A 20,314-nucleotide genomic window follows, 5' to 3' on the forward strand; every position below is an offset into this window, starting at 1 on the left:
TACTCCACTACTTTGTTTAATTTATTGTTTGTTTATTTATTATTATTATTTTTCACTGTCTTCATTGTACTTGGGAATGATATGAATATTATGTTCAAATATTTGTATGTAAGCTAAGGTTGTTTGTGAATGTTAAACTATGATTGTCTTTTTGTTAATGTTCTACAATGCTAATAAAAAAAATAAAAAAATAAAAAAAAAAACCTTAATGAATTTCTCTATCTGCCTCACGTGACTTAATTTGTTCCTGATATCTGTTACGTCCCCTGTCGGTTAGGAGGTGTGATAGAGACATCCTCCATCATAAAACTTTACACAACCTCTTAAATCTCCAAGATGTTCATTTGAAACAATCCAGGAACGTCGAATCAGCGGGTTAATGGTTTTCTCTCATTGGGTAAACGCATCATAAAAAGGCGACTGTGGTGGGGGTGTAACGCGCCAAAAAGAAGAAGAAGAAGAAGAACGCTAATGGGGGAAAGACACGTGGTTACTGCCACAAACCGACGAATTAAATAAATGACGAATTAATCCACGAAGTACGTTCTTGATTCCGGCGCGAATATGAACTGGTCGTAGAAAAAAAGAGACACACTTACTGTGTTGCGAAGAAACACTAAACATCCAAGAAACTTAAGGGCGCCAGACCGCCTTTTAAAAGAAGAAGAAGAAGATACTAGAAACGTATTTCAGAGAAACTCTGAGACGGTAAGCGAGTGACATTTTCACACATTCTGCAACTTGAACTAGACAACTCGTGTACGCATATTTATCTTTAATTCCATATTAGGCTGAAATTGTTCATGTTGATTTGTTTTTAAATGTTGATCTCGTGATTAATTTATATTTTATTTATAAATACGTGTGTGGCCTAATTGTACGTTGACCGGAAGCAGTGGTGGCACGACGCCAGCAAACTCCGTTTTAGCATCACTTGTTTTTCTTCGACGTTAGTCAGAGTTTGCACGTGTAAAAACAATGTTCTGATGTGTTTAATGAAGGAGCTTCACTTCTGTTCAACATCCCAATCGTCAGGTGTTCAGCTTCGGCGCTCCACAAACAAACCGGGGTACCGGGGAGCATTCAAACGGCGTGATCTCGCGCTGCTGTGATGTCACACGCCGATCGTTCTGCTCAACATGAAGTCGAACACACTTACTGTTTCAGCGAGATAAAGAAGCACGTGTCTCTGATTACAGCATCCATCCACAGGTCTGGAGAGTCAAAAGAACACGCGTGTCCAAATCCACGCAGCTCCACGCTTAGTTACAAACCCTCTGTTTGAGCTGAGATCCGTCACGTGTTCTGTCGTCGAAGAAACTGATTTCGGGAGCTGTTACTTGCCATTTATGTGGGAAATGTACTAATCAATATTAAAAACATTGGATAGCATATTCAACTTTTAGTTTTATTTGTAAATGGTGACATTTAGTTTTAAAATCTCTGGGATCAGCTGAACATCAGACTTGATATCTCTATTAAGTACTTTTTGAATTATACATGTAAAAATATCTACGCAAAATAATACTGGCTTAACAATACTAATTGGGCGACGTTTGTCACTATGCCTCTTGGACGATCACAAACAACACTCACCGTACTGTAAAGCATAGCCATTGTCTCCATAACAAAATTCCACATGGCCAGACCGTGATTATTTTTCTTTGTTTTATTTTGCCTTCCGGTAGCGTAATGGCTCATGACGGCTTAACGATTCAGGGAAGCAAACGCAATGACGCAGAAGACCCCTCAGTAAGCGAATGTGGGCAACCATGAATGTGTTTTTTAAATGCTCAGTTTTTGTCTTTTTACACCGAAACGCAACCCTGAAGGTTTCAAACTAAAACAGGATCTGCAGCGTTTCCAAAAGTCTGTTTTCAGGGGTTGAAAACTCCGGAGCAGTGTAAACGGCAGGTGTAACTGTAGCAGGAGTTTTGCATTTTTATAGGAATACGCACTTGTGTAAATGCCGGCTTAAACCAGGCGACATGACAACCTGCTTGTTCTCAATGGGTGTGTCGTGCCGCGCCGCATCCAGTGTGGACAACATTTCAAATTATAATGGGTTCTAGTTAGGGCTGTGTGATTAATCGAAATCGTATCGCATTGCGATTAGCATATCACAAAAGGATGCAGTGCTCTCCGTGACCGTCTCCAGCTCTGCTCTCCCCAATTGTTTCTGCTTTCACTACTGGAGAAATGAAATGATACATACATGACACTTTTTTTAATCTCACCAACAATGTCCAAGTCATTTATGATGCATGTTTGCTATTCTCATTTAAGAAGAATGCTTCACATACTCATGAAATGACACAATCTACACATTTTGTACTAAAAACTAATAAATCAACCTATTTATGTAATATTTTAATAAGTAATCCTTCATTGTAGTCTGTATTTTGATCTAGCCATCTATTGGATAAAAAGGCACAGCGTCTGCTTACATAAGGGGGTGAAAGGGTCTGTTGTTAAAAGCATGTTGTACTTATTCTATTAAGTGTTTAATGCACACTGTAGAGAATACTGAGCTGAAACTTGACTTTAAAAAATGTAATATTTTTACGTCAGAATATTATCCAAAAGCGCACAGCACTAGTTCTAATGCGTTTCTAATGTCTTTGGCTGTGTCGCGCAAGTCGCTTCTGGTGTAGACACGGTGTTCGATGTCTCCCTATAGAAAACACCTGATTCAACATCATTCACTTCACAACAGACGAACATTTTTGTCATGGGAGGGGCTTCTGCCAGGCGGCTCCAGTCTCGTTGGGAATGGCTGACATGGATTTTGTTGAGAGGGTAGCTGCGCTTTGTGCTATGGAAGGCTGAAAAATGGTGTAGACTCGTTCGGTGCCGTGTCTGGGTCCATCAGATCCTTCGGAGGTGCAGTTCTCCAGTGCCTCCGCTCACTACGTCATAATCACGTCACTACTAGAGCAGGCTCCTGATTGGTTAATGTGGTGCGAATATCTTCCAAAGTAAAAAAATTTCAACTCCTACGAGTCACGCGAGTCAAAAGCCCGAAACGCTCAATTCGCGAGGCACGCACAAGAATGTCAATCATGTCTTAGCATTGACTTAACATTTAAATCACTTGCGCTTAATGCTTCATTCGAGTCTGGTGTGAACGCACAGTAAGGGGCATATAAGCTCGCGCTGTACAGACTGGCATGACGACTGTGAAGCTCTCGTCGTATAAAGACGCACAGTTTGCGCAAACCCCCCTGACATCATAACTGTACAAAGATAACGTGTGTATGCACAGCTTGCATTGTATAAAGAAGTCTCGTGTCTAAACTTTAATTTACCTGTTTTTCATCTCTTTTCCTTCAGTTGCCAAGTGCATCAGTAGAATCCCAGGAGAGTGAACAGTGAGAAGGCTCGTGTTATGTGTCAGGTGTGTTAAAAGTAGTTGCATTTGTTAACATTTACTTCTGTTAGGATACACAGGCTTCTAAATATTTATTCTGTCTCAATTGTCTTTTAAATATACATGCTTGTTTTCTCTGTCTGTAAATGTCAAGCCACATTCCTGGAGCAAATCCTGTGAGTTTGTACATCCACTGAGTGAGCGTGTACCGGTAGGCCAATCTGGTTCCTTCTGTTAAAGTGAACCTTTCCAAAAACAACCTCGGGCCTAGACCGTAAGTTACCTTGCATATTCAAATTTTCTTTCAGTCAGTGTCAAAAAACAAGCCAACAAAACATGCTCGCTAGTGTTCTTAAAGCAGTCAGGGAAGAAAAGGCGCATATATGGCCCCTCTAAAGAAAGCGGTCCCTGCTTCCAATAAAAAGAGACGATTGATAAAAACTGATGATTCTCTGTGGTGGAGCACTACACGGGTTGGCAAATGCCTCATGAGTCTCAATGCAATTCAAGCATCGAAAACAAAAGTTATGGTAGTAGTTTATGTCAGGTTTAGTTGTTGGTTCGAAATACGTGATTTAATTGTCATTTTTGCCAGCGATTTTTAGAAATGGCTGCCTTTCCCATTAGGGATGGGCGATATGGCCTAAAAAAGGTATCCCGATAATTTCAGGTATTTATTACGATAACACTGACGATACTATATATACATTTATATATATTATTATTATACATTATTTTCTTCTGTTAAATTGCGTATTATGTTATGTTTAAGTTGTGTTCATCGACTGTGCTGAAAAACATCACACACAAACAATTGCACAATAATAATTCAAATCAATTATAAGTTTACAATGTATATAAAGTTTCTGTATTTCTTTATACTCATATGGTGCAACAGTGGCAAAAATAGTGCAAACAGCAAAAGTAACAATCACCAACCATGTCTTGTGTTTCAAATTTACAAGTACAACTGCAAATAAATCCTGATAAAGTTACAAACATTTTAAAGTAACCTGATAAAGTAAATAAGTTCATTGAGAACAACACACTCTTTGAATGTAAATTTTATACGTATGTGTAACATGTTACCACCAAAAAGGTAGTTATATTTGTTACACTCTAGTCCCATGGAACAAATTGTTTTCAAAAAGTAACAATGTCTTCAGATAGTTTACAAAATAGTGAAAAACACAAGAATGATGAATTAAAAATCAAATCAATAAAATAATTTTGATGATGTAGTGAGGTAGGCGGGACGAGAGCCGTGATGCGAGGCCGGTGCGTGAGTGATGACGAGCATCAGCTGTACGCGCAGCGGCTCTCGTATCACGGAGGAGATTGCGTACCAGGCCTTAGTTGCAGAGAGGACCAGGTCTGGCTTTTGTTATGGTTTGTGTGTGTGTCGCCGGCAGTCGCCCGTCTATTAATGTTGCTTTTATTAATTAAAAGTCCTTTTATGTTTGCCGGTTCCCGTCTCATTCCTTCCTTTTAGGGATTGTATTACAAACGTTAATTCGTTCCATCGTTGCTTGTCATAAGAGACGTAATTAGCAAATGCGCTGGCAATTTTTTAGGGATGCACCGAAATGAAAATTCTTGGTCGAAACTGAAAAAGAGGAAACCAAAGGCCGAAAACCGAAACAACGAAATAAATTATGCCAGTTATTAGTACCATGGCATTTATGGCTATGACCTTATACTAACTTTAATATTAAATAATAAATCAATTACAAATTATGCAAATATTTATTATGCACATTGCAACAATGCACAGTATAAAATAAAATTGAAACTTAAATGTTTAACTTGACCCTACTCATTATGTATAGCACTTCTGGGGATGGGGACTTCAGGCAGATAACCATTGTTGAGCGGTTGAGCTTGTCATCTGCCTGACTTTTAGAAAGATTTGAGCTAGTGTACAAGCGCAAATAGGGCTAGTGCATAAACAATCATTTTTATCAAAAAAAAATATCTAGCAGAAATATGGCTACAATCTTTTAGTCACATATAGAAGCCTAAGAACAGAATAGACTACCTATTATTTGAGGCGTTTTCTTGCAGGATTTCACTGAACATATCAGACAACGATGGTGCATGTCCCTCAACTGGTGCAGAGAGACGAGTCTTTTTTCTGCGCTCTGATCTCCTTCCCCGGCGCTTTGCGCTTTTCCATCTGCAAGCGGGTTCCCCGCATACATCGCGGCCCGGATAGCGATGACCTACATGCGATGCAATTGACGCGAAGTGAGCGTTCGCGTGGTTCGCGCGAGTTGAAAAATCAGAACTTTGGCAAATTTTACGAGGGAATGATGCGAGTAAACTCAAAGTGTTCAAGCGTCCAACTACAGGCGAATAGCGTGATTTACAGCGTTTGGTGTGAACACTCTATAAGAGTATATACAAGATTTACTGAAATACGTCCACACCGCAGACTTGTCGCTTCAGACAAGCACGTGCAGGTCGCAGTTTTCTGTTTGCGTCATGACAACATTTTGGCCGTATTGTTTCGGTGATAAGTCTTTCGGGCCGAAAATTTCCGGTGGCCGAATATTCGGTGTATCCCTACAATTTTCGTCTGGGTGGGAATTATATTACACCTAGGTCCACGTGTAGTTGTTGCATTACGTAGCTTCAAACTTTCTTCGTACTCTGGTTTGTGTTTTAGATGGTGGAACAAATTGGACGGGTTTCCACTCTTTGTAAGCACTGTTTTTCTGCAAACCTTGCATATTACGGTAGTTTGCTCCGCATGTGATTTTCTATAACCAGACCAGTTCCAAATTGTAGAGGAAGCTCTTCGCTTAACAACAAGCTCCTCCTCAACCTCACGTCCACCTTCCGCTATGCTTGTTTTCACTCCGCACGTGAACAGTGAGTCAATCACGCACAAAACTATTATCATCAACTAGACTTATCGTTATTATCACGATGAGACAAATTTTTCCCGCGATGATAATTTTTCTACGGTATATCGCAAACGATAATATATCACCCATCCCTATTCCCCATTCAAGTAGATGGGACTCAAACATGGCAGCCGAGTGGCGTGACTTCCGTAACTGGACTTTGGTGAAATATTTTGCCAAACAATTGGTTCAACTTGTTTTAGTTGAGCGGTAAAATCAATAGAGGAAATAAAACATTTAAATCACCTAATTAGATATAGTTATAATATGTTATAGAAGGAATAAAGACCTTCTATATATAAATTAAGCTGGTCTATTACGAAAAATGTAGGGCTAACACGATTATCGACCAGAAACCGCACTCAATTTTGACAGTGAAGTACGGTTAAAAGCTGCTGCATCTGGACGCCAAAGGGTGCTCTTACAGGAACCAAAAAACGATATATGTGAACAGATTCTTTCATCATGACTCTATTTGAATTTTAATATTTTTTAGTCAAAATCATGACAAACCAACAGGTGGCGATATAACCCTAAACATTAAGCCGTGTTGGCCAATCAGAAGCATGGAATCTGACGTCATGCATTCCATCATCATACAGCAAATCTCAGGTTTCACTGTCTACATGACAACATTGAAACCGCAGTTTCTAAAAATCTTTACCCTGCAAGGAGTTTTAGAAAAAGTTGGGTTTCAGTGAGCGAGTAATGCGTTTGAGTGTGGACGAACGGCCAAACCCCATAGAAAAAATTGCAGTTTTGAAAATACTTGTTCGTGTGGACAGGGCCTCAGATGCTCAGATTTGTGCATCTTTTGAGACCGGGAAATGGAAAATTGTATTAAAGGCGGAATAGATGATTTGGTAAAATACTTGGAAAACTTTAGCCTGCGAGCACAGAATTTGTTTTGTTGACCGTAATATAGTATCAAAACATAGACATAAACAAGCACAAGGGAGAGTTTACAAAAAGCTATATAAGAAATTACGAAGTTTTAAGGTTCTCGGTGCCTTTCGTTTCAAAGAAAATCCAATTGAATCAACATAAACTTCCATTTCATTTCTTAAAAGGAAATAAAATAGGGTTTTCTTCCAGACAATGTACAGCTGGGTATATGACATTTTTCTAATAAAAGGATCAAATGAATCATATAAATACAATTGCTATACAAATACAATTTCTAGTGCAGTTCGTATCTATATCTATTTTAAATTTCATAAGGAAATGTTTTGTGTGTTAGTCTATGAATACGTTTAAATGATACTTCCTTCATTTTGTTTGTGATTAAATATTGATTGGGAAGTAGTCAAACCTTTTTCCATATTATACAATCTGTGAAACCGTTCCAAAATGAATGAACATAGGGCAAAGATACAATGTTTCTTTGAAATAAAGTTCATTAACATCTATATGTAGAGTTAGAAGACAGACATGTCCCACCTAAATAGGTATTTATAACATAAGGTAGGGACCACAGTTGAATGTTTATTCTTTGTTGGTGTCTAAATAAAGTGCACATTTTAGGAGATATAGCATCGCATAATCCTTTGGTGTTACAGGGATTTTGTAAAAAACCAAATTCATCAAAAGTGAAAAGGAATTAAATCAAAAGTGAAAAAGCCATTTGAATTAAATGACTGATCTTCCAGAATAAAGCTATTGTTACACCAATAATTAAGAAAGAGATTATTATTCCATATATAATATCTATAAGGTGCAACAGTGTGTCATGCATTCTGAGTTCTTTACAGTGTTAAACGTGTTGTCTTCTCATGCTTAACAGGGTCAACTTGTCAAAAAACGAGTTGGACGTATGACGTAGTATTTCTGTGCTCGATACTCTTCCCCAGTGTTCATACAGGTTTCGGAAAGTTTTTTTTCGAACATGAAAAATCGTTACACAACTTTTCTGAGTCCCTTATTGGACAATTTTTTTGTTTTCGGAAACAATCACTGTCAGAGATGCTCAGTTATTTTGTTGCAGAACATCTTGAAGCATTTAAAAAAGTTTATACTTAAAACACAAAAGCTTTTTGTCAAAATGTTTTCTTTTGGATTAAAGTGACAGATCAAGATGCATCAGAGAATAACTGCAAAACCCAGTCAAAATCTGATCTTCATTCCAAATGAGATGCGTCATCGGCGGGACAGTGAAGTTCGAAAAAAGTTGACATCCTCTCAACTCATTCGCTTTTTGAAATTGGGTGAACAGGATTCAGTCAAATATAATCTAGACACTACAGACGGATCATTGAGTCTAATGCAACAAAACTTCATGGCAATAGCATCTGTGGACGTGAAGATTACACTGTTTATAGCACAGACCAAGGCTTTAGAGAGCAAGAACGTACTCTCTGAAGTTCAACTTTGTGAACCCATATTACCAGAGAATACCAGCAGATGTGATTTTTCTGCCTCCCGCTGGACGATTGCCACAAGCAGGGAGCTATGGGACACTGTGGATCTTTCCAATATGAATCAACCTTTGCCAGAGCTGCCTCTCCCCAAAATGATGGATTTTCTTTGCCACGATTGGAAAAGTGACTGGAAAGTTCCTGAAGTCTCCAGCTCAAGCACCTGTCCCCCAGTAGAGCAGTTGTGTGCTTTGAACGGCTGTGGAGACCCCCACACACTGAATGCCAATGAAGATGTTACTGATGTTGATATAAAAATCCCAGAGTTCCAGATACGTAAATTTGAGGAGATGCCAGTTGTCATCACTCACATTGTTAACCCAGACAAGTTCTTCATCCAGCACGAGGACACAAATCTGTCAGAAATCTCGGAAGTCCTGCTGTAAGTATTTTATTGTGTTGTTGTGCAATTTCTTTGACTATCAGAGCGAATGTTTACATGCGCACCAATAATGTGACTTTCCTATGATCAGAGTTGAGTTTTAATCGCAGTAACATGTTTACATGAGAACACCTCTTTGCTCCTGCATGAGTTTCATTCGTCTGATTATTTGATATAATACACAGCACAAACCATGATCTTTATATGCATAATCACATTATTAAGATTAAATTATTGCGTGTATATGAGGTTAAGCTTAATCGCAATATTGCCTCCGTTTACATGCACCCTCAAAAATGCAATTATAATAGAAGTCAGTGTCTTCCTTTTATTCATGTTTAAGCAGTAAGGAAAGCAGCAGCAAATCTTTTGCGGAAAGGAAGCGCATCCCAGATATTGGCACATACGTCATGGCATGGTTTCCCAAACAGAAGATATGGTGTCGTACCCAGGTTTGCATGATAAGTGACACATGCACAGGTTAGCTATTTCAATTCTAGTGATCGCAGTCACACCAGAAGTTGAATTTCTTGCTTCAGTTTGAGATTTCAAATGTGATCATCTTAGCCACCAGCCGAAAAGATTTCGCAAACATTAAGGTGGAGGTCAGGAGGATTGACTATGGAGATGTTGCTTGCGTCTCTCTTGGAAACATTAAGGAATTGTGTGGAAAAATAGCTTCAAGACCAGTGCAAACTCTTCAGGTGTCATTGGCAAATGTAGGTGACTTGAGCATTTCTGTTTTTTATTCATTTGCTTATTTGTAAACCGAGATGTTGTATGATATAGGTGAGGCCAGTAAATGGTGAAAACTGGTCATCTGAAGCGATCAGCTGGTTTAAAAGTAAAGTAAAGAAGAAGACTTTATACGCCAGGCTTTACCCTGAAAGAGGTAACGTTTTGGTTGAGCTCTTCATGGAGAAGGGAAAGATTGGTGCTATGAGGTAAGAACAAAATATTTTGATACTTTAGCCCTATTTGGACGGGACTAGTTTTCCAGGGGTCGTTCGAGAAAAACTTGTTTCTCAGACGTTTGCGGATTCGGACGGGTATTCAAATTGCAAAGTCTGGAATTTTCTCACACGATCCCCGTAAAAATGTACTTACTGTTTTCACCCAACTCCGTGGTCCTCTGAGAAATCAAATCGCGTCCAAATGCAAATGTCAAAACGTGTTTACTGATATCAGTCCGGAAGTCAGCTTTATTTGTAGGGCTGGGCTGATACCACAGTTTCACGTCCGATACCGATCCAATACCATCTCCATCGACCTTTTTATCAATTAAGCTCTTTATAACACATTTGTCAGCCATACAAAAAGCATCATGCTTAAACTATGCAACACATGTTCTACTGTGCAAAAAATGAAATGTATAACCCACAACGAGTCTATCCACTGTGCCGTCAGGCTTAGTAGTGACATAGGACACACATCTTCGCTCCAGATGTCGAAGCTAATCGTTGAAACATTTTCCAAACGTTTCGAAATGAATTCACACACTTGCTTGTATTAACTTGGGACAGCCGTGTCGGAGATGTAATACCGGCTTGGCACTAATGTAGCGAGACTCCATTAAGCGTTGAAAACCCATATTCTCAACAACTGAAAGGGGTTGGTCATCATCAAGCACAATGAACTCCGTCACTTTCTCCGTTATCAGCTTTGCTTTGTTGCTTTCGGGGGTAAGTTTCTCACGCTTCTGAATGACTTCCTGTAGTGTTTGTTGTTGCGGAACACTTTATTTAGTTATATAAGTGTATAATCAAATTTGTCGTATTATAGTTTCCCGCTTTGCCACCTCTCAGAGCGCACACATTGCATTCGGCTTGGCTTTTTTCTCCTTTAACTGTAAAGTATTTCAAAACATCTGACATTGTAACGATGGATTATCACCCACGCTTTCTAATCGGCACGCTATACGGCATGTCAATCGGTGCATGTCGCGCTTTATTTGCATTGATATTGATTTAAAAAATGACAATATCTTAAAAATATGTTTCTTATACATTAAGTTTAGATAAGTTTAGGTGAACTCTGACGTCCAGTGCGTGTGACAATACAGGGTGTCCGCGCGGTAGTAAAAGGTAGTAAAAAGAATCTACCACAATTATGGCCCTTAAGTAGTAAAAGGTAACAAACGCAATTTGACTTAGTAGTAAATTTTTCATCACCACCTCAATATATAATGAGTTAACATTTTTTGCTTAATATTTGTGTCTCCGTGTTTTAACTTCAGCTAGCCTAGATTAAAAATATATACGGTGCTAACAGGACCCTGAGTGAGTCGGAGTTGATAGCAATGACGTAGTAGAGTAAACTGTGTAGAGTTCCTTGGTTGATAGGCTATCAGCGACGCCAACAACATTTTCCGCCTTTTTGTCTCTGTTGATATTAGCCACTTGCTTCTATTTTCTACCAAATTTACAGCGTGAAATGGGAAAATATACGTTTTTGCGAACTTGGGTTGACGACCCGTCATTTAAAGACTGGTTAAGCCCGTCAGGGGGAATGATCGGGAAGCATTTTGCACTGTCTTCAAAAAAACATTACCGGTATGAAGTCACACAGTGGATCGAACATTCAGCAGCAGCAGCTTCGCGTGAGGGGGGAGCAGCTCCCTATTTCATTGTTTTGCAATGCTAGCAGCACTACACAGGTCGCGGCAAATCATGCCAACTCGAGGTCAGCTGTCGTGCAAACCAGTGCCACCAGCACCACCACGACAGCGATAGCCAGACAGCAGACCTTATCTCAGGGTTGATCTGGTGCCTGAACCATCATTCATATAATTCGAATCAGGGCATTGGGGAATTGTTCCAAAACATGTTCACTGACTCAGATATAGACAAAAGTTTCTTGTGTGGCAAGGATAAAACTGCGTACATACATGGATTCGGCATTGCTCCACATTTTAAGAAGCTGCTTATAATAATAATAATAATACATTTTATTTATAGGCGCCTTTCTCAGCACTCAAGGTCACCTTACAAAAGCAACAATAAAACACTCAATCCATTAAACTTTGAATCAAATAATAATAATCATAATAATAATAACAATAACTGGTGAAGAGAAAAAAAAAAAATTAAAGCGAGTATGCCTGTCTGAAAAGATGAGTTTTTAATTGAGTTTTGAAAGTGGTTATGGACGTGGAATGTTGAATGTAGTGGGGCAGAGAGTTCCAGAGATATGGGGCTGAATAACTGAAAGCTCTAAACCCCATGGTAGCCAGGCGAGCATGTGGGACGATGAGCTGAATGGAGGAAGAGGACCTGAGAGAACGGGTGGGTATCTTGATATGGAGGAGCTCAGTGAGATATGTAGGGGCGAGATTGTTGATGGCTTTAAATGTAAGGAGGAGATTTTTATAAATGATGCGATATTTGAGGGGAAGCCAATGAAGTTGCTGCAGTACAGGTGTTATGTGACTGATGGAAGGGGTTCTGGTAATGATACGGGCAGCAGAGTTTTGGACTAATTGTAATTTATGGATGGATTTGTCAGGTAAACCATAGAGGAGAGAGTTGCAGTAATCTAGGCGGGAAGTGACCAGGGTGTGAACCAGAATTTCAGCACTTTTGGGGGAGAGAGATGGGCGTAAGCGAGAAATGTTACGTAAATGAAAATATGCTGACCGAGTGATGTTATTAATGTGGGACTGAAATGACAGAGTGCTATCTAGGATGACACCCAGACTCTTAACCTGAGGGGAGGGGAACACAGATGAGTTGTCAATGGAGATGGAGAAATCATTTATTTTAGAGAGGATGGATTTGGTGCCAATAAGGAGGAGTTCAGTTTTGTCACTGTTAAGCTTGAGAAAGTTTAGAGAGAACCACGATGTGATTTCCTGAAGGCAGTTTGATAGAGATGTGGGAGGGAGGGATGTAGTGGGTTTGGTGGATAGGTAGAGCTGGGTGTCATCTGCGTAGCAATGGAACTGGATGTTATGTTTACGAAAAATGTGGCCAAGAGGGAGAAGGTAGATAATGAACAAAAGGGGTCCAAGGACAGAGCCTTGGGGAATACCAGAGGAAAGGGGGGCAGAGTAGGATCTGAAAGTTTTAAGTTGTACAAACTGAGTACAGCCAGAGAGATATGATTTAAACCAGTGCAGGGGCGTATCAGATAATCCAAGGGAAGCTAATCGGTCGATGAGGATGGTGTGGGAAATGGTATCAAAAGCCGCACTCAGGTCCAGAAGGATGAGGATTGTCAGTAATCCAGAATCCGCAGCCGTGAGGAGGTCATTGGTGATTTTAAGAAGAGCTGTTTCGGTGCTATGAAGGGGACGGAAACCAGATTGGAACTGTTCATAGAGACTATTTTGAGTGAGATGGTCATGAATCTGAGAGGCAACTGTTTTTTCAAGAATTTTAGAAAGGAAGGGGAGGTTGGAAATTGGATGGAAATTGTTAAAGTTGCTGGGGTCAGCTCCAGGTTTCTGCGGGCGCAGAAGGCAGTTTCTTAGCCCAAAAACATGGCAGAATAAAGAAAGAAAACGTATCACTTTTCACAAGGAATGGTAGTCGGCTGTGAAAAGACACCTGCGTGTGTCTTGTATGCGGAGGCAACGGCAAAGAGGCACAATGTGGAGAGACACTTTACTACGAATCACAAAAACTGCAATGCTAACTACCCACCGGGAAGCTAAAGACACCTTTGGGTAAGCGACAGGCTTTTTTCACAAGGCCGGTGAAAAAGTCACAAAAAGCAACCAAAGCCTCTTTTAGAGCTACGCATTTCCTGATCAAGAAGGCATTTTCAGACGGAGAAGTTGTCAAAGAAGCAATGATGATAATTGCTGACACTGTACTGAAAGATGAGAAATATGGAATCGATGTAATTGCCCCTCTCTCCGACGTCCAATGATGGCTAGACGAGCGTTAGCTTTGTCCAGTAACTTGGTCGATCAGCTGGACCGGGATCTGTTGAGGTGCAGGTGGTTTAGCATCCAGTGCGACGAGTCCGTGGACAGCAGTAGTACAGCGCAGCTGATGGTTTTTATCCGGATGGTGTTTGAAGTTTCTCCACAAGAGAAGAACTCCTGACACTACTGCCAATAAAGACAACTACGAGGGGAGTTGACATTTATAACACAGTGAAGGAGTTTTTCGTGCAGAGAAAAAGGTAACATTAGGAAAGCTGGTAGCGGTGACCACAGATGGGGCTCCTGCAATGATTGGCCGACATGCAGGTTTCATCGCTCACTGTAAAGGTGACCCAGACTTCCCAATATTTCAACATTACCACTGCATCATTCACCAGCAGGCATTGTGTGCCAAAGTGATCGGCTTTGTGCACGTGATGACTCCCATTGTGAAAATCATAAACCATATCCGCTCCAAAGCAAAACAGCACAGGATTTTCAGAGTGCTATTGGAGGAGATGGCAGCTGAATATGGTGACGTGCTACTACACACAGAAATCAGATGGCTCAGCAGAGGATGAGTTTTACATCGTTTTTTGTTACCTTTGGGTGAAATCAAAGAGTTCATGCAGTCCAACTTTTTGAAACATGGTGCAACAGTTCATGATTTGTTTAAAAGGTTTGTCCGTGGCTAGTGAAAATAGGACATTTTTCTTAAGAAATGTAATGTAAGTGATCATCTGAAAATGTAACAATTACTGAGATGAATAGAAATAAAGTGCTGAATATTGATATCCTGTCATTGTTGGTAATTATTGTGAGAAATAATTAACGTGTCTTCACATTATTAATAATGTAGAAGGCAAATTAGTTATTTGAGAAGAGTGAATCAAACTGGTAGCCCTTCGTATGACTCTGTACCCATTAAGTAGCTCTCAGTATCAAAAAGGTTGGTGACCCCTGTTCTACAATATCCGATCCACACATTTTTGCCCAGTATCTGACTAATATCGATACGGAGTATTGGATCGGCCCACCCCTATTTATTTGTCCACTCAATGACATAACGGCAATGTAATAATTTCTCAATTTCATTAATTAATATTAAATGATCATGTTTACTTTATTTCTGTGGGTTTATTAGAAGCTGGCTGCTGTTGTTGGGTCATATGACTATACACAATGCGTGTATCCAGAGCAAGTGATCTTCTGCAGCGCCTAAGTTTACAAAACAGACAGTCCTACCTCTGTGATTTTATGTACCGATTCGGACGGGACTAGATATAACAGACTCAAAACAGTTTGAACTCAGAAGTCATTTAGAAAAGTAGTCCTGTCCAAATAGGGCTTTTGATGTATAATTTCATCATACAGCCTGAGTTCAAGTATTTATTTTACAATCTATCGAAGCGAAAACGTGTTTGTGCCTCCAACTACAGGTTCAGTGACCAATGTTAATGCTATTCCATCCAGTACTATAGAATTGTGTGTATCAGTTTTCCACCATGAGGATGCCTGTATTCTTGATTGGCATTTTGAATGGTTCCATGTTGTTTCCATTAGGAGAGGTGACTCGTTGTCTGTGAAACTTGTTCAGCATGGATATGCCGAACACGAACATCAAAGGTTCAGGTTATTGAGAAGTGAGTGTTTGCTTTTTTTAAAGTCACGTGACAGTCAGTTAACACCGTAGCATTTACAGTAACATTCATGAATTTATTTTCCAGGACATGCTCAAAGTAAAACAAGACGGCGGTCTTTGGAGTGGGAGAAGTATCTTCTGTCCCGTTATTGTCAAAACAAAAAATAATGTCACATGATTAATGCGCTCCGGTATGAAGAAAACTGCAGCTTTGGATCTCTACACAACTCTGAAATGCAAGAAATCGAAATGGGAGCAATGTTCGTCTGGATTGTTGCTTATGCTCTATGCTTTATTGTTCTGATGTTACTGAGCTGTTGTGCTGTGTAAAATTAGCATTCCAAACGTTGATTCTCTTTAAACAAATAGACATTTTATTCATTGCTATTTGCAAAATATACGCGTGAAATATGTTCAGACTTTTGTGTTGTGATTACTGCATGTGGCTGTTCATTGTTAAAGGTTTTCGCTGCTTAAAGTACAGCAGCCTTAAGATATCTCTAAATGTTCAACATTATCTTTTTTTCCAGACAAATGTTCTTTGTTTCTTTGAACTTGGAGTTTTGTTGGAGAGGGGACCAATAAATGTTTCTGTCCTGAGTTCTACACTATTTCGTTTTATTTCCCATTGGGGTGGAGCAGTGTGGTCTGATATCCTCAATGAATTTACTAAAATACCAAAAGTTACAATGCATGTCAGTCCCAGATTTCCTCATGTCACAAGACCAGTGGACAAAGCTCATCTGCCAATGTTGTAATCTTGCGAAAATGCCTAAATGCACAATGAATTGCCGTTTTAATGCCTAAACTTTTAATGCAACATTCAGTCGAAAGTTTGTAAAGCGTGCATATGAAATAAGTACGCTTGCCTTTTTTTAAACCTAAAACGAACAAAAATGGCACTGTCAGGCTTGTGCAATGTGTTCGTTCAGAAAAAAATCACTTCCTCTGCCAGGCACAATGAATAATGTTGCTGCTCATTGTGTCCACACAGATTCTTTCTTCTGCCCCGGGTGGGTGGAAACCGAGGCATTTGATCTGAATTCTGAAGAGTCTTGTTAGTCCTCATAAAGAGTAACATTGTGTGTAAATGGCTTATATAAGTGCGTGTGACATCGGTGGTGCAGGGTTGTGGCTAGTATCACGTAAATGTTTTGCATTTGCGAAGAGCATGATGATCTTCTGAGAGACCTTTAGATGTTTCCAACACGGCTTTATTCGTCATCACAGCTGAAGGTAAACCGCTCTCTTAAGTCATTGTACATGTAGAAGAATATCTAGTGTGTATATATGGATGATGATTTAGAAATGCCCTTTTGAGTTTTTTATCGCTTTGTTTTTATTCTGCGAGTAATAAAATGCTGTATGAACTGTTGAGTTTTTTTTGTGTGGGCTTGCTTTTGGCCAGATTCTCTCATGTCAGCTGACGGCATGTTGCTGTAAAACCATCTCTTCAGCTTTTATCCAGCTTCGGCATGACGAGAACAATTTCATTGTAGCCGACTCAACTTTCCAAATGCCAAGAATACAGCTCGCTTCATCAGGTTTGGACCAAGTACACAAAGTAAGCTGCTTCCTCGCGGGCTGAGCCTGGTAAATGATTCAATATGTTTGGCCACAAGAAAACATTTTCATCATTTAGTATTATGTTGTGGTGGGCAGTTCTTATGACATGTCATTGCTGCAAGTTTTGTATCATACTATAACTTTAATAAACATTGTCAATCTGTTGGCCAAGCACATGCTGGGATCATAAAGTTTGACTCTTTTATCTCATGAGTTGCATCTTTGGACATCATTCATATACAGAGTTCATATGTAAACTGGGTTGACTCCTTTCCTTCTGATCCTTAAAAAACATGAAACTTTCCTTAGCTTAAGAAACTCATTACCCAATTTCAGGTATTTAAGCACCAAAACTTGGATCCGAAGGTTTTTAAGAAAAGGTCCATTGGTTCACAGTGTGTAACTGATATCGTAAATGTTTTCGAATGACTTTTTGTTGGTTTTGTCCCGTTCAGTCTTGGATTTCAGCATGAATTGGGCATCGTTTTATGCTGTGATCAGCGGTGTGAACAGACACTCGACCGGCATCGGACGCATCTGGCTGTCTGTCATCTTCATCTTCCGCCTCCTGGTGCTGGTGGTGGCTGCTGAGAGCGTGTGGGGGGACGAGAAGTCAGGCTTTACCTGCAACACCCAGCAGCCTGGCTGCAACAGCGTCTGCTACGACCAGTTCTTCCCCATATCACACATTCGCCTCTGGGCCCTGCAGCTCATACTGGTGTCCACGCCAGCCCTGCTGGTCGCCATGCACGTCGCGCATCGCCGTCATGTGGAGAAAAAGATTCTCAAAATATCTGGGCGTGGTAGCGCGAAGGACTTCGAAGACCTCAAGAGACAAAAGTTTGATATCACAGGTGCGCTCTGGTGGACTTACATGATAAGCATCTTCTTCCGCGTCATTTTCGAGGTGGCTTTCTTGTACATTTTTTACTTGCTCTATCCAGACATTAAGATGATGCGTCTGGTGAAGTGCGATTCCTACCCCTGTCCAAATACCGTGGACTGTTTTGTGTCCCGTCCCACGGAGAAGACGATCTTCACTATCTTCATGCTGGCAGTGTCTGGAGTTTGCGTTCTGCTGAACGTTGCAGAAGTTGTGTATTTAATAGCCGGTGCGTGGGTCAGATGCTTTCACGGACCGGCTGGTGAAGCTAAAGGACCTTGGCTGACTCAGAAACTGGCCACCTACAAGCAGAATGAAATCAATCAGCTGATATCAGAGCACTCATTCAAACCCAGACTCAACGTGGGCCGGAAACCTGCCGCCGACAGACCGGAACGCTGCTCTGCTTTCTAGAGTACTGTCAAGTTGGAGGTCTCGGCGATAATAGAGCCCCTTTATTAGGTTAAAGGGATTGTTGACCTAAAAAGGGAAATTCTTTCATTATTTACTCATCCTCGTGTCGTTTTAAACCTGTATGACTATTGAAGAGCACCAAAGGAAGATTTGTGAACCAAACAACATTAGCCCCCAGTGTATGGTCACAAACCGAGATTTTAGGCTAACGAGAATTTCGTGAACTATTCCTCTCATTCAAACAAGAAGTCTTTGTGTGGAGACAAAGGAAAGTATATGCTGGAGAACAGTGAACACATTCAAAGTACACTCTATAAAAATGAAGGTGCTTAAAAGGTTCTTCACATAGATGCCATAGAAGAACCATTTTTTGCTTCCACAAAGAACCATTCTTTAAAGAACCACCTCTTTCTTACATTTTTATAATATGAAGAACCTTTTTTCGCCACAAAGAAGCTTTTGTGAAATGGAAAGGTTCTTTATGGAACCATAAGCTTCTATGGCATCGGATACATTTTTGAAGCACATTTTTTTAAGAGTGTAGTGCAAAGCAGAATAAAAGCCTTTTTGTCATCTGTACGTGTGAGATTTCAAATATCCTTTTTGCTCAAAACAAAGAATGCAAACAAAGCTGCTTGAGACAAGATAATATACAGAATTGTAACACTTGTACATTTATATTTCATGTTTTCCATGTTTTCCAGCAGTGCTATTACTTTTCCTCATACTTGTGGCTATTTTTGTTTAAATGTCTGTATAACATTTTATCAATTAAATAAATGAAACAATTAGGTTGTGAAGGGAAGGTTTGCTTTTCTAAGCAATCGAGATGCATCCTATTTGCACGGCAGACAATAGTACAAGAGAAAAAAGATGTTGTTTTTGTATTTATTAAAAACAAGCACTAGACAATGACATGGTGTTGTGTTTCCCATTTTATTGCGAGATGAAAAATGTGTGTGCTCAAAATTCGCAACTTAACAATGCAAAACATTTAGCTGAGATCCTTCTGCTTTAAGCATAATTCTTCTAAAGGTGTCCTATGGCAATGCCGGTTGTTCCATACAAAAGTGCAATAACTTTTTTCTGCCTTACACGTCTAAATGTATTTTTCCCTATGATTTTTGAAACATTTGTGGTGAAATTTTTACTAACGTTCAACATGTTCAAGCTCAAGAGAGTAATTGTGTGAAGTCTTGTGTGTTTGTCATTTTATTTACGTCACTTGAGGAATGTTGAGATGGCATCATGTTTATTTGATTTGAAGAGGCACAATCACGGCTATCATTTCTTGCATGTCCAGTAAAAGTATTTCTGGAAGAATATATTTCAGTGACCCTTTTTTTTTACTTGTATAAACATTTACTCTATATTAAAATAAATTATATTTGGCTTTTTTATTATTTTGGTGAATTTTAACATGAAAGAGCATTCTTTAATGTATTTTTTTCTTATTTCCAACTACAATGAATAGAAAAATGGTTAAGACACAGTTCAAGAATTGAACATGAAAATGTTCTTATTGGTATATCATTTTTAAACCCAACATAATGTAATTTTATATTACCAGTCATACTTAAATTATTACACAATTTTACACCGGAGGACAGTTAATTTACATAAATGAATCTTATATCATTGTCTGAAGTAGCATGTAGTACCAGCAATTCTGCATTGAGTGTAGTTGCTCGTGATATTTTTATCAATAATGAAATAAAATGATTATAAATGAAACCTTCCGGTTGGCTGTTTAAATGATATAAAAACCTTGCGTAACTGCAGGTCTCATAAACTCATAAATACTTGATCGTCGATGTTGTTAAGCATCTTATTTTTTCATTTAGTAATGTAACCACAATAAATA

At 39.5% G+C, this 20,314-nt stretch overlaps 2 protein-coding genes across 6 annotated transcripts; both read left to right on the plus strand.

The window, feature by feature from the left end:
* Window positions 1–268: 268 nt before the first annotated feature.
* Window positions 269–16,961, plus strand: LOC306907526 (uncharacterized protein). 5 transcript variants are annotated; one of them, XM_079479679.1, is made up of 9 exons: window positions 269–708; window positions 3,334–3,397; window positions 3,525–3,644; window positions 8,342–9,075; window positions 9,422–9,555; window positions 9,643–9,794; window positions 9,865–10,019; window positions 15,509–15,588; window positions 15,673–16,512. In XM_079479679.1, exons 4-9 carry the CDS (start codon window positions 8,354–8,356, stop codon window positions 15,753–15,755), a joined length of 1,326 nt encoding a protein of 441 aa, XP_079335805.1. In that variant the 5' UTR covers window positions 269–708; window positions 3,334–3,397; window positions 3,525–3,644; window positions 8,342–8,353; the 3' UTR covers window positions 15,756–16,512. The 5 variants fall into 5 exon arrangements, with proteins under 5 accessions (XP_079335805.1, XP_079335808.1, XP_079335804.1 ...); XM_079479682.1 differs by having other exon boundaries at window positions 280–708; window positions 9,422–9,527; window positions 9,615–9,794; window positions 15,673–16,201; XM_079479678.1 differs by having other exon boundaries at window positions 437–708; window positions 9,419–9,555; window positions 15,673–16,961.
* On the plus strand, window positions 16,685–19,776 carry gjb1b (gap junction protein beta 1b). The gene is made up of 3 exons (XM_079479683.1): window positions 16,685–16,823; window positions 16,996–17,180; window positions 17,609–19,776. The coding sequence occupies exon 3, from the start codon at window positions 17,623–17,625 to the stop codon at window positions 18,448–18,450; it is 828 nt and encodes a 275-aa protein (XP_079335809.1). The 5' UTR covers window positions 16,685–16,823; window positions 16,996–17,180; window positions 17,609–17,622; the 3' UTR covers window positions 18,451–19,776.
* Window positions 19,777–20,314: the final 538 nt, after the last annotated feature.

The sequence above is a fragment of the Barbatula barbatula genome (genome assembly GCF_947034865.1).
Source record: "Barbatula barbatula genome assembly, chromosome: 18".
Lineage (NCBI taxonomy): Eukaryota > Metazoa > Chordata > Actinopteri > Cypriniformes > Nemacheilidae > Barbatula > Barbatula barbatula.

Bases quoted from the DNA above. Each gene is read 5' to 3' on its own strand.
- gjb1b (XM_079479683.1), top strand. From the start codon at position 17,623: ATGAATTGGGCATCGTTTTATGCTGTGATCAGCGGTGTGAACAGACAC.
- LOC306907526 (XM_079479678.1), top strand. From the start codon at position 8,354: ATGCATCAGAGAATAACTGCAAAACCCAGTCAAAATCTGATCTTCATT. The intron at 9,556-9,642 runs GTTAGCTATTTC...TGATCATCTTAG, and splicing joins GATAAGTGACACATGCACAG to CCACCAGCCGAAAAGATTTC. The intron at 9,795-9,864 runs GTAGGTGACTTG...TGTATGATATAG, and splicing joins TTCAGGTGTCATTGGCAAAT to GTGAGGCCAGTAAATGGTGA.